This window comes from Pelobates fuscus, chromosome 5, assembly GCF_036172605.1.
Source record: "Pelobates fuscus isolate aPelFus1 chromosome 5, aPelFus1.pri, whole genome shotgun sequence".
NCBI classification, from domain to species: domain Eukaryota; kingdom Metazoa; phylum Chordata; class Amphibia; order Anura; family Pelobatidae; genus Pelobates; species Pelobates fuscus.
Genome location: NC_086321.1, coordinates 377612608 through 377627002, shown reverse-complemented (window position 1 = coordinate 377627002; position 14395 = coordinate 377612608). Strand labels below are relative to the sequence as shown.

Sequence of the window (14395 nt, the reverse complement as noted above, 5' to 3'; positions counted from 1 at the left end):
GACTGGATTTGACTGCAATAAATGAAAGCTACCAACTGAGCATTGGGGTACGTGGCTTTATCGTATAGAAGACTTTCATTAACAGATACAGACATCTTAACTCATAGATTAATTAAAGTATTAACTTCAACCCACAGAAATCCAATTTTCGGCTCTCCATCAGATTATGGAAAAAGTCTGTTTGTGTCTACTGCAAAGCACTCACATGTATTTTGAAGAAAGCATTCATTCACCAAACTGCTTATTGTAGCAAATTGAAATTGGAGTGGCAGAATGTGGGCAAAAATACAGCCACAGTGGAACTATAACTGAATGGGAGATTTTATACAAATCAGCAACTTTAGTCTCAATGTTACCATTCGGATATCAATTCGCTACACCGGAGTTTAGTTGGGGGGGAAAAAACTCCCTGTGTTACTTTGTCAGCAGGTAAAGTGTAAAGAATTGACTTCAGAATATGGAAGCACATGGTACCATATACCCTTTGCTCAATGATATACAGTTAAAAGGAACACAGCAAGTACCATAATAACTACAGTGCCGTTGCTTTGGTGAAAGGAACGCGCTGACACCCTCTCCAATGGAAGTAGTCTGTTAGTAGTATAGGAAGCTACTGGAACCTGTTGAACCCCTAGCTAAGTTGACTAAGAACCGGAGGCTCCTGCCGTGCAAGGCCAGCTCATAGTTTGAGAGCTTAGCCGATTGTGTTCACCGAATGAGTCAAGCAACGCCAGGCAGATCTGACGATTTACATTACTGTCACCATAACAACTACAGAGCATTGTGGTGGTTATGGTCCTCGAAGAATTTCTGTAACAAAGTGGGTATAACAAAAACCAGGACATGTACAAGATTACAAAAATATTTTATTGATATTCTACATTAAAAAAAAATTCTGTGTACAAAACTCTGTTTACAAGGAACAGTTTCCCTAGTGTTTTATGCAAATAAATTAAAAGCCAACTAAATATCTAGAAGCATTATATTAAAACCGCAAAGAAAAAGGGTATTAAAATATATATTTTTACGAAACCAAAATAACACAAATACAGGATAAAATGACTAACAATAGCTGCACGATGTCACAAACCCTTTATGTGAGATCAGAACCAGCCTCAGACTTTAACAAAAGTAAAAATAAAATATAGTATTCTTTATCTAACTGAGGAAGAGGTGTCGCTGCAATTACCAACACTTCTGATTCAGAGATGAAATGTCTCCAGATACTGCATTGTTTTAGGTTGCCCTGTAGGTGCTCCTTTTAGAGGCCACACCACGAGGCCAAAAATGCAGTAAATGAGGTCAATTCGAGGAAAAATGTAATGTCACCTATGCAAATAAATGTGTCCCGATACAGAGAATACTTGGGTAAGTAACGGGTACAGGTAACCGATAACCGCTTGTGACCGATTATGTAATGTTACAGAAACACAATAGGAAAATGAAGGTGAGAATCACGAAATCCAAGATATCGACCAGCCTGCCAACACTTAAAGCTATACAATAGGATTAGTTTTATCATGGTGAAACTTCCATGACCACTTTTACATAGATTGTCTCCTGTGAGAATTTTACAAAAATAAAAATATATATATATATATATATATATAATAAAAAATAAAAAAAGGGTCTGCATTTGAATTGTGTGAGGCGATTGTAGAGGAGAAAAAGAAAAAAAAAATAGTTGGGAGAGTAAACTAAACGTTAACATATTGAAATGAACTCTCCCAACAGTCTGGTTCGCCTACAAACCAGCCCTTTAACATCGTAACCAATTAAATACCCTACAGGCGGAATGTGGATTAGTTCTGTAAGGCCTTACAACACTCCCCAAGACTACTGCTCATAATATCAGGAAGGGGTACAATGAGCAGCACTCCACTTACTGCTGGTAATGAAGTTGGAGGCAGGGCCAATTACAAAACATTTTACATTTTGTTTTATGCAACACACGGACAGCAACCATCACGTATATTAAAGCCAGTCTGTCACATCCCCCCGAAAAATGAGCATTTCATAGAGAAAAAAAATAAATGCTCTTAAGGACTGTTAGAATTCTATTGAAATTCCAACGCAGTTAAAAGATCATTAGACAAAGCAGGAACTACTTTGTTTTGTGTTAAATCGTCAAGTTGACTAAACATAACAAGGAGCGGAGCGACCGTGTTCCCATTCTGTCAGTATGCGAGAGTCTATTTATGAATCCACCATTGACATTAGTGTTGTACTCTCACGCGTGTACAAATGTATAGCTGACGTGGGCATCTGGCGGATGTAGTGACAGGAACTGAAGACCATAGACATCATCACGCAAGGGACACCACGCAGCAAGCATGGAGGTCGTCAGAAGGTGACAGAGCTGCTTTAAGCAAGGCAAGTAGCGGATATATACATGCATGCTATAACTGAAATCAAATGCACAGTTTCTGCTCTTCTCCTCTTTCTGATGTTTTGCTGTAGAAGAGATAAACCATACTCTCTGCTACTAATTCTAAATACAGAACGTTTCCAGTCAAGTTGGGTCACCATGTAACAGGAAACAGCAGCAGAGAACAAGTTAACTGGTTGTACAACAGCACGCACAAAGCGTATGTATAGTAATAACATCATTTACTAAAGAAAAGCCCTACCTGCTCTAGGCATATCACCGGCAAGAAAAGAGGATTACATGGCTAGCTACGGTGCATTAGGTAAACTTGAAAAATTACAAAAAGAATAAAGTTGTTACATGTAACCCAGTACAGAAAGGTTCTATCACCCTTGTAAAAAAGCAAAAAGGCCACTTAATATTCATTGTGCAGAGATAAGCATCTCCTTAAAGGGGCCACGCAATACCAGATTGGCCAGAAAAAGTAATCAACGGGCCGGAAAAATGCCTCATGCAGCTACCTGTCTAGAGCTATAAGGCACTTGGCTGCAGATGGTGAAATAAATAAATCAATGTTTCTTATTGCTTTGTAAGATTTGGCTGCAAGATGCTGCCATGAATTTGTCTCCTGCAGCCATTGTCCAATGATTTGGTACACCAATCCCTCTCTCGTGTTAAAGCTCTTCTCCACTAAATCAATAATGCCCTTTAGAGGACCATAAGTAAAGCGTGGGCCACCAGATCACATAGGGGTTTATATGGATGTTAGAAAGCTGAGCTCCCTACAGGAAGTTTTAAAGGCACAGAGTTCTGGGGTAAGAGCACAAGTCGTAAAGAAATACTATATAATACAAGTAAATCTATCTAAGGAGGAATTGTCATTTTATGGACTGGTTAACACTATAATGTTGTAGCTGCCATGAAGAAGTATAGGCACGGTCACACAGCTTCCCTGCACAGTACAGACCAGAAGCTTTCGAAAGGCAGGCTCCATCTGCGGGAGGAAAAAGGCAGAGTTTGGCCAGAGACCGAAATTGTCTTAACGCTGGCATCCTAGTCACTTCAAACATCACCAGCGATTTTTCATGACTTGTACGGAGATAATCTAAAATATGCTTACACGATTTACTGGCAGTAGTGCCAAATGGTCTCTAAAAAAAAAAAAAAAATGCACACCAAAAAAAAAAAGAAAAGTAAAAAAACAGCAAGATATTGCTAATTCTTCATTAACAGGCTGCACCATTGAGGTGCTGGATGCGCAAGTAAATTGCCCATCTTCCAGTATTTAAGGCTTAAACAGTAAATATGTTTAATAAACAGTTTCTCAAACTATCACCCCCCCCTCCCCCAGCAAGCATGTTATGTGTTATTTGCCCTACATGGCTGGACACCCCCAAAACATCTACCGGGGCAAAAACACCAAACGGGCTTCTAGGATATATGACCTAGAGGCTTAACACACTCCGTCAGTCTGAGTAAGCAGTAATCTTTTTAAACCTGCTCAGTAGCGATAAACCAGCCAATTATGGTACGAGTTTCTCAAAAGACATGGAGAAAGCTTAATCGAAATGATAAACACACGTTTTGGTATCTGTCCGATGCAATGCAAGCCACCTTGCATGGAATGCAAAAATGAGATGAAGATTCTGTATATTGACAGATCCCTGGAAAAAAATAAAAGAAAAAAATAAAGGCAGTCAAAGGTATAACAGGCAGAATCCTGATGATCTAGCTACAATTAGACTGAGGAAGCATGCAAAGAACCCTGTACAGGAAAAGTCTTTGCTGAGGTGTATTGTGTGGAGTTTTGGTCCTACATCCCTTGATTTCAGAAGTGCCTCATGTTGAAGAAGCCAACACTGGTAGGAGACTCTTTGACCGTGACTGTGATAAGGTTGGCAGTGACGTCGGTCACAAAAACGTGCTCCAGTAAGCTGCGGGCTGGTTTCCAGTCCTGGCTAGCTTGCACAGACATGTCCTGGCTGGAGAGAGAGGAGTCATGGTCAGAATCCAAACTGCTGTCGTCTCCAGTGCTTAGCTCTGCCAGCTGTCTGTGCCCTTCCACCTGCTGCGATTTCTCAACAGTAGAAATGCGGGCTGGGGGTGCTGCAGCCGGTGAGCTGACTGTGCCTGCTCCACCTGTCTTCCGCACCACCTTATCTGCTTTACATCCAGCAGCCGCCCCAAGAGATGATGGAGCATTATTTTTTGAAGGATGGTTTGTTCCTTGGTTCCCACTGAATGCTGACAAGGCTGTTGTGGCCGGATTCTTACTTTGGGCAGGTACCGTCTGGCTGGTGCTCTCTCTGCTGGCTGACGCCGCTCCAGACACAGGTTGACTCCCAGTGTTTGGACGAGTCTGTTCCTCTGAGTCTTGGATATTAGGGGTTTTGCTAGGGCCAGTGTCATCATCTGCCCTTACTTTTGAAGTAATTTTTGGGTCTGGGCAGGTCCTCTTTGCACCAAAAGGGGAGCTGACTGGTCTTCTGCCGGGCTGTGAGTTGCTCTGAGTTATACGGTTCATGTAATGAACGATGGAGCTTTGCCAACTAAGGCTTCTGGGTGAGCTCCCATTTGGTTGACTGGGAGAGTTCTTGGCAATGCTGGAGAGTAACTCTGCAGACAGACCACCTGGCCGGTTGTTGCTGGAAATTGGTGCATCTTTGGAAAGGGTTTTGAGGGCAGTGAATCCCTGGGTACTGTTCCCTGGTGGTTTGCCTGGTTTAGGTCCAGGTTTCAGCCCTTTTGCTCTTCTGGGTGCCTTCTGCTCAGGAGGCAATGGTTTTCTTCCTCGCTTTTTACGCACTTGGTCCTTCAGCTCTGGCCTGGCCACCACGGCTTGTGCCTTCTTCTGCGGCACTGGGTGTGATTCTCTCGGTCTTGGACCACGATGCGTTTCAGTATCGCTGTCGTCATCGGAAGATGAAGAGGATGAAGAGGATGAAGACGATGAAGAGGAGGAGGAGGAAGAACTGCTTGACTTTGCCTTTGGAGGAACCTCTGTTTCCTATGGAGGACAAAAAATAGAAATTAAAAGTCAAGAACTCCAATTCTAACAACAACATGTAAAATTACTATACCAGTCAAGGCTAACTTTTTGCAGTCAGCAGAGCAACATGCATACATAATTCTTAACTGCTAGTGTACCATAGGAATGTTTATGCTGCGAACTTGTGGAATGTTTGATGTACATTAAAGTCTTACCATTACACATCAAGTTAAAAACTGGCCACGTCCATGATAAAGATGTACAGAATGAATGGGGAGCACATCCCATAAAAAGTAACATTTGTATTAGAAAAAATCTATGTCCATATATTATATATTAGGCCTTAAGGACAGGGGGGCGTGCTATGCCGTCCTTGGGGACCCAGCTATGAATGCCGGGGGGGGGCGGTTCATGTGATCGTGAGGTCCTTGCGAGGACCTCACGATCACATGGACGGCATAGCCGTCCACAGCAGTGCCAGCAGGGGAAGTGCCTGTAATGACAGGTACTCCCCCTGCTGCCTGAACAATGTACAATAAAATATTTTAAAACAGTTTAAAATAAAACATATATATATATATATATATATATATACATACATACACACACACACACACACACACACACACATATAAAAAGTTATTATGTAAAATAAAATAAATAAAAAATATATATGTGTAATTTCGTTCTAACTATTTTAAAATGAATATATATATGGATATCAAAATACACGTAGAACAAAATAATATATATCTATATACATCACTATATATAAGTAAAAATAAGTAAAAAAATTATACACACACATATATATATATATATATATATATATATATAAATTCTACATCTATAGTTATGCAATAATTTTACATAATTAGGTCATTTTATTAATTACAAATTTGCAGGACCTGCCTGACAACCCAGGCCGAAAGTTGAGGGAATTTAATTTGCTAGCACTATATTTAACCCTATAACTTTCCAAGACACCATAAAACCTGTACATGGGGGGTACTGTTTTACTCGAAAGACTTTGCTGAACACAAATATTAGTGTTTCAAAACAGTAAAATGTATTACAACGATGATATCGTCAGTGAAAGTGAAATTTTTTGCATTTTTCATACACAAATGGCACTTACACAGACGATATGATCAGTGTTTCATTTCAGTGTTCAGCGAAGTCTTAACAGTATACCGAGTATAACAGTACACCTCATGTACAGGTTTTATTATGTTTTCAAAAGTTACAGAGTCAAATATTAGGCTTGCGTTTCAGTTTTTTTTACATTGAAATTCACCAGATTGGTTACGTTGCCTTTGGGACCGTATAGTAGCCCAGGAATTAAAATTACCCCCATAATGGCATACCATTTGCCAATTGGCGTTCAAATAGTTTTATGCATTTTTCACACACAAACAAATATTAACACTAACTTTGGCCAGTGTTTGTGACTAAGTGGCTACTAAAAAAGACTGGACATACCCCATTTGCAATACCTTGGGTTGTCTACTATGGCAAATGGTATGCCATCACATGATATATATCACAATTCAATCAGCATCACCCATCAATGATCACATGATATATCACAATTCAATCAGCACCACCCATCAATGATCACATGACCATGGATGTCAAAGAGTGAAAAATAATAAAATAACAATAACAGAAACTCAGAATAAATTGATGGAGAAATCCCCATATCATAAATGGGCTTATTAAAATTCTGCATAGGAAAGCCCTGTCCCCAGCTCCCTCCCTATAAGATCCTATATGAAAAAAACATATGGATGTGACGTCCAGCACTGCCGACTGTCAGAGCATCCGCGCTTGCGTACTACATGTACAAGTGCACACGCGCGAAAATTGGCGCAAGAGTTGGCCCAATTAAGGCATCCACAGGGCGCGCCCTCAAGCCCAGCAGCAAAGCCCGAACCGTGAGCACACTCAAACAAGAGTACCATAAAATAAACAACAAGACTTGGAACAGCCCTGCGTTCAAGTGTTATAATGCCTCTATAGGCCCTAGAGTGCATAACGCAGGGCTCGACAAATCCCAGGCACCGGGTCAACTATTGCGCATGTGTGGCAAAACACCATACTGCGCCATTCAGCATCTCCTCATAGAATTGAATGAATGCATCTCTATGGGAAACATTCAGCGCCTCCATGCAGAGCGTGCAGACGCTAACCGTAGGTGCTGTGTACTGTGTAGCACTGACCCAGGATGCACGTCTAGAGGCTGAGTGACTCACTAGATGTGTTACTAGGCAATAATGTAAATACTGCCTTTTCTCTGAAAAGGCAGGGTTTACATTGAAAAGTGTGGAGGGAAAGGTTATAGACGGGAGACATTATAGACATTAAGCTGTAGTGGTTCTGGTGACTATCGGGTCCCTTTAAGAATTGTATTTTTGATATTGAAAAACCTGGCTCAAATATTTTTTGCTGGCTCCTAAATTCAAAGCAAATTTGTGAAGCCCTGGCATAACTTAAGCAATGCAGGGATCACAATAAGAAAGTTAATAAAAAAAAGAAAATGATGCATCACCCAATAAAAAAAACAAATAAAATGAGACATTACCAGCTAATTTGGGCTTTTATAAACACGCAATTAAAAAACAGCTATATTGCTTTCAGAGAGGAAGGCAAGCTCACACACTTTCCCTTTCAAATCAGTAAAGTTTATTTAAAGGGACACTATAGTCACCAGAACAACATCTTATTGAATGTTCTGGTGAGTAGAATCATTACCTTCAGGCTTTTTGCTGTAAACACGGTCTATTCAGAGAAAGTGATAACTTCACTGGCCACTCCTCAGATGGCTGTTAAAGATCCTTCCTGGGTCATGGCTGCCTAAAATGCATCCAAACATTCAGTATCTCCTCCCTCTGCATGCAGACACTGAACTTTCCTCATAGAGATTCATTTCATCTCTGAGGAGATGCTGATTGGCCAGGGCTGTGTTTGAATCGTGCTGGCTCTGCCCCTGATCTGCCTCCTTGTCAGTCTCAGCCAATCCTGTGGGGAAGCACTGTGATTGGATCAGGCCACCACTTCTGCTGATGTCAGCAGACAGCTTGTTTTTCTGAGGCAAACAGCATGCAGATCTACAGCTTCAGGCTTGAATACAGTAAGATTTTGCTATTTTAGGGAGGCATGAGGAGCCCAGGTCGGCTAGATGGTGGTTTTAACACTACAGGGTCAGGAATACAGGTTTGTGTTCCTAACCCTATAGTGATCCTTTAACAATTGTGACATTTGTCAAAGGTCTAGTGACACATATAACCACTGGTTCCCAAACTTTAGACCAAGGCACTCTTCAATGAGAGAAAGATTTTAAAGGCACACCTAATATATATATATATATATATATATATATACACACACACACACACACACACATAGTAGTAGCTTGCACTCCAAGAAGACTTTTGTAGTGCCCGGTGCTGGTTGTGGCAAAGGTAGATATGGGTGTAGAAACAATCGCACTCCTGGGACTTGGTTGAAGTAGTCCTGATGAAAGCTCCATGTTGGAGCTGAAACGTTGATATTTTATATGGAATAAATAAAAGCTAAATTTTACTACTTCAACCAAGTCCCAGGAGTGCGATTGTTTCTACACCCATATATATATATAAACACACACACACACACTTTCATTAGTGGCTTAGACGTGTAGGAATCATTACTAGATGACATACATACATCTTATAAATATATTGCCAGATAGGAATCCCAGTTTTAATTCTAGCACCAATTTAAAAAAATAAAGTTAAGGGATGCATTCAGCCTGTTAAAATCCTGAAGACAATGTGTATGTGGCACATGTTGAAGAAAAGGAATACAGGAGGAAAAAAAAAAAAGTGTTGTCCCTCCAAATGTAAAAAATAAGTAAATAAATTAGAAACATCCATATCTATATAGAAAGAGGTATAGTTAGATTTAACATTTCCGAGAAACAAAATCTGAATGGTAAAATGTAGACTAAAATAGTCACGGACTATTTCTGCCTGAAATTTGTCATTTAGATTTCAGTTTGCTACAATTTGTTTACTGAGCCGACCCAAAGGAATGGGCAGTGAAGTTTGATCAGAAGACAAAGGGTGATTTAAAAAATAGGCGACAAGACGTTTGTTAATGTCATCTCCCACGAACAGCAATCTCTAATACTTGGGGTGGTGGGATAAGTCATGTATTTTTAATGCTCCATTGAGATATTTCTCCTAATCAAAAATGTCCTGGTCACTTTAAAAAGATAATATTGTAATTATTCTGGCGGTTTATTAATGTGAAAATCCCTCCTGTGGCAGCTTCTTTAAAGCAGGAAAGGAAGGCTGTTGGTCAAACTCCGACATATAATGATTAACAGCGGTTAGACAGTTAAACATCAGGTATCAAGCTCCCATTGTCCTAGAGCATTGTAAAACAAGGTGCAGAGTGACGGAGATAAGATTTTAAAACTCACATTTCGAGAGTGTGCACGCACACTAACCTATTTAACCCCTTAAGGACACGACATGTGTGACATGTCATGATTCCCTTTTATTCCAGAAGTTTCGTCCTTAAGGGGTTAAAGGGGAACAGCCATTAGGGAGGTGAAGGCAAACAGTGTTCCAAAAAAAGGCCTGAAAAGGGGAGCTGTCAGTTTATTTTCTTTGACAGCTCCTGTGGCCGGAGAGAACAACTAGTCTATTTAAAACCAGTTACTAGTCACAGTTGAGGGTAATCACTGAACTTGAAAATGTATAGAACCAAGGTGAGTTCGGGAAAAATTACCCAGCTGTAGTCGGTTTTGATATTTTGTCCTACATTTTTTTGTATGGACTGTAATTTGCTGCAGTAGGGAGTTTAGTAAATGAACCAAATATAAATAAAAAGGCGGGTGTCGGAAGGAGCCGACAGGCGGGCGTCGGAAGGAGCCGACAGGCGGGCGTCGGAAGGAGCCGACAGGCGGGCGTCGGAAGGAGCCGACAGGCGGGCGTCGGAAGGAGCCGACAGGCGGGCGTCGGAAGGAGCCGACAGGCGGGCGTCGGAAGGAGCCGACAGGCGGGCGTCGGAAGGAGCCGACAGGCGGGCGTCGGAAGGAGCCGACAGGCGGGCGTCAGAAGAGAATTAACACCTTTGTGTAGGAAGCAGAACACCGAAGTGCTATGGAATTATTACGAAGGCATCTTTCCTAGCTGCTGCTAAATGATAGAACAGGTAAAGCCAGCATCTAATAATGGTAGCCTGCATACAGCCACAGAGGCAATGCGTTGGCTTCATACCTTTAGTAGTAAAGACAGATATGCCAAAAATAATTAATTTGTGAATAAAATTGAAAGACTTGATTTGCTAGCATTCCACAGGTAATGCCACCTCTGTCTGCATTATCAGAGTAATTCCTCAAGGTTCTAAACTTGGAACACAAAGAATCTAAACTTCGAGCGGCAGTGAACTGAATTCACAGTTTATTTAATATTCTGGGATCATTTTGCCTACATGTTGCCAGTCTGGTTTGTCTTTGTTACATTTTAGGGCACAATACCCGAAATGGAAAAGTTCTTCAAGATAGTAGTGTTTTAAGGTCACCTATTCCAGCCTGAAATTCGAAAACCGACTATGAACTCAAAAGCGGACACTTTAGTAAATAACGCTGTATGCTTTTAATTAATTAAATTTAAGTTTAAATTTACATTCCCCTCTGCAGTACAATTCCCACTAGGGCTAAATTTCAATATACCAGTGGTGAGGGGCTGAGTTAGCACTAAGCTCCTGTATAGAAGTACAAAAACAATATCCTAAAGGAAACTTGTAAGAAATCCCCGGATGAGTAGAAGACAAGATTCTTTAATATTTTCAGACCCTAAATTATAATCAATATCCAAAATGAAGAGACAAAAGGAGATTCCCTAAATGAAGCTTACCACGTTTTTACGCGGACGTCCTCTTGGTCGTTTACCCCTCTTTCTGTTTCGCAGCTCTTTTTCCTGCTCCCTGTCAATAGAAATACAAGAGGTCACATTAAATGCCAGACTGTAACCGGATTCCTACTGCAGCCAAATAATACGAGAAGGAATGCAGGCAATGGCCTTTCAGTAACATCACTGGAAACACAGATCAGACAGTGCATTGGAGATGCAATAATAATATCCAGAATTCCTACCTTTTCTGGAAAGCCAAGAGCAGTCGTGGGTCCAAAATATTCTCCTCCGGCTCCCAGCTGTTGTGCCTGGAACGAGCAGAACTTAAATCACAAAGTTGATCATTTTGCCACACTGCGCCCCATCCTCCCACAAAACAAAGACAAAGCGGGTATGGAAGTTTGAAGTCTGAGGGACCAGAATCAATTGTAATTATCCTGTGATGCATCAGCTGTAAAACTACATGTCCCATGATCCTTTTCCAGTCATCAGGCAAGATGTAGGATCATAACAGCTGACACTTGTTTCTGCCTGATACAGTAACAGAGGATGCTGTGAGTGGTGATTGTGGGTCATCTGGGAGGCAGGGACAATACTGGCTGCCGTGAAACAAGGAGCTTTCTAAATAATAAATACAGGTGATAAATTATACATAGATTAGGTGGGGGGGGGGGGAGTTTTGGTTTGTTGTGAGATGTTAAGAGGCCAGGGAGCATATTATGGTGACCAAAAATACCTGTTAAATATCCTTGGGATGGAATAATATTGTGTTATGTGACACAAATCACACTAAAGAACTAAAGGCAGCGGCAGAAGTGCTTTTTCTGAATGCAATACCCCCCCAGAGATGATGGGACACAACTCTGCAAATGGGCTATAGGATTACAATGTAATCAGCAGTGTGTCTGGAAGATAAACTTGCCACCCATGTGGGAGTTACAGAGAGAGGATGGATGGAATTAGGATGAGGAGCAAAGCTGGATGGCAGGTAATAGCGCAGTGAAGGAGATAGGTGGTCTGGGCACAGGGTGGGGTCACAATGAGGGGAGGACTTGTTTAAATACAGCGAGAGAAAATGAGACATCATAGGATAAAGGCGGGATTACATGACAGAAGAAGCTCACCAATTCCTGAAACAATGCGGGGTGGCTCACACGTGCGTGAGAAAATAAAATGACATTTATATGGGAGAGAGGCACCATGTTGATATTTACATGGGACAATGGAATAAAGGGGAGATGACACGGGAGACATCAAAAGCTTTTATAACATTACACGGGATAACCAAAGGCTGCCCCTGTTTACACGGGATACCAACGAGCCGCCCCTGTTTACACGGGATACCAACGAGCCGCCCCTGTTTACACGGGATACCAACGAGCCGCCCCTGTTTACACGGGATACCAACGAGCCGCCCCTGTTTACACGGGATACCAACGAGCCGCCCCTGTTTACACGGGATACCAACGAGCCGCCCCTGTTTACACGGGATACCAACGAGCCGCCCCTGTTTACACGGGATACCAACGAGCCGCCCCTGTTTACACGGGATACCAACGAGCCGCCCCTGTTTACACGGGATACCAACGAGCCGCCCCTGTTTACACGGGATACCAACGAGCCGCCCCTGTTTACACGGGATACCAACGAGCCGCCCCTGTTTACACGGGATACCAACGAGCCGCCCCTGTTTACACGGGATACCAACGAGCCGCCCCTGTTTACACGGGATACCAACGAGCCGCCCCTGTTTACACGGGATACCAACGAGCCGCCCCGGTTTACACGGGATACCAACGAGCCGCCCCGGTTTACACGGGATACCAACGAGCCGCCCCTGTTTACACGGGATACCAACGAGCCGCCCCTGTTTACACGGGATACCAACGAGCCGCCCCTGTTTACACGGGATACCAACGAGCCGCCCCTGTTTACACGGGATACCAACGAGCCGCCCCTGTTTACACGGGATACCAACGAGCCGCCCCTGTTTACACGGGATACCAACGAGCCGCCCCTGTTTACACGGGATACCAACGAGCCGCCCCTGTTTACACGGGATACCAAGTAGCAGTCTGCATTTACATGGCTAACAGTACAGCTGCTCGTGTTTATATTGGTTGATGGGGGAGTGGTTCCTGTTTACATGGATAAAGTGAAAGATGTTTTGGAGAAAGTAAGGCAGCTCATGGCAATAGGATAAATTATTTAAAAATAAAGTGCAGACTGGCAGGAGGCGGAGGGAGGCCGGCTGGCAGGGAGATGGGAGCGCAGGCTGGCAGGAGGGAGAGGGAGCAGGCTGGCAGGAGGGAGCAGGCTGGCAGGAGGGAGAGGGAGCAGGCTGGCAGGAGGGAGAGGGAGCAGGCTGGCAGGAGGGAGAGGGGGCGCAGGCTGGCAGGAGGGAGAGGGGGCGCAGGCTGGCAGGAGGGAGAGGGGGCGCAGGCTGGCAGGAGGGAGAGGGGGCGCAGGCTGGCAGGGAGAGGGGGTGCAGGCTGGCGGGGAGAGGGGGTGCAGGCTGGCAGGGAGAGGGGGTGCAGGCTGGCAGGGAGAGAGAGGGGAAGGCTGAGGTGGTGGTAAGATGGAGGAGGACAGGTAGGTAAAGTTGAGGTGTAGGTAGGTCGGTGGGCACAGGATGAGATAAGGTAGGTGGGAGTATGAGTAAGATGAGCTGGAGGTAAGTGGGTGCAGGATACGAGCTGTGCGGTAGGTCGGTGGGTGTGAGATCACACGGTCACAGTCGGTAAGGTAGGTAGTCCGGTAAGTCGGTAGGTAGTCCGGCAAGTCGGTAGGTAGTTAATTCGGTCGGTAATCCGGTAGGTAGTCCGGTGATTCGGTCGGTCGTTCTTTCGGTCGGACTCACTTGGAGGACCAGCCTCTCCATTTGACCAGGTACTCGGCGCTGCCCTGCGGGAGAGAGAGAGAGAGAGAGAGAGCGGTCACTGAGAGTAACGGGGGGCCGGGTGTCCGGGCGGGCAGGGTGGAGAGGGGGGGTATCCTGGCCAGTGGCCGGGGGGGGGGGTTACCTTACGGAGCCGCTTGCTCAGGATACACTCGGCCGCGAACACCTGCTCCCCCACCGCGCTCAGCTCCTCCATGATCCCCGGGCTCCGCCTCTCCGCCGCCGCCGCACGA

General features: G+C 43.7%; 1 protein-coding gene across 1 annotated transcript; it reads right to left on the bottom strand.

Annotated features, from left to right (window-relative positions):
* Window positions 1-1636: 1636 nt before the first annotated feature.
* CBX2 (chromobox 2) lies at window positions 1637-14395 on the bottom strand. The gene is made up of 5 exons (XM_063456259.1): window positions 14287-14395; window positions 14124-14167; window positions 11506-11571; window positions 11267-11336; window positions 1637-5375 (listed from the first exon to the last, which is right to left on the bottom strand). The coding sequence occupies exons 1-5, from the start codon at window positions 14356-14358 to the stop codon at window positions 4197-4199; spliced, it is 1431 nt and encodes a 476-aa protein (XP_063312329.1). The 5' UTR covers window positions 14359-14395; the 3' UTR covers window positions 1637-4196.

Excerpts from the sequence above, each read along its gene's own strand:
- CBX2 (XM_063456259.1), bottom strand. The coding sequence starts at position 14,358 with ATGGAGGAGCTGAGCGCGGTGGGGGAGCAGGTGTTCGCGGCCGAGTGT. Across the intron at positions 11,337-11,505 it reads CTCTTGGCTTTCCAGAAAAG|GGAGCAGGAAAAAGAGCTGC; the intron begins GTAGGAATTCTG and ends TTCTATTGACAG. Across the intron at positions 5,376-11,266 it reads GACGTCCGCGTAAAAACGTG|GAAACAGAGGTTCCTCCAAA; the intron begins GTAAGCTTCATT and ends TGTCCTCCATAG.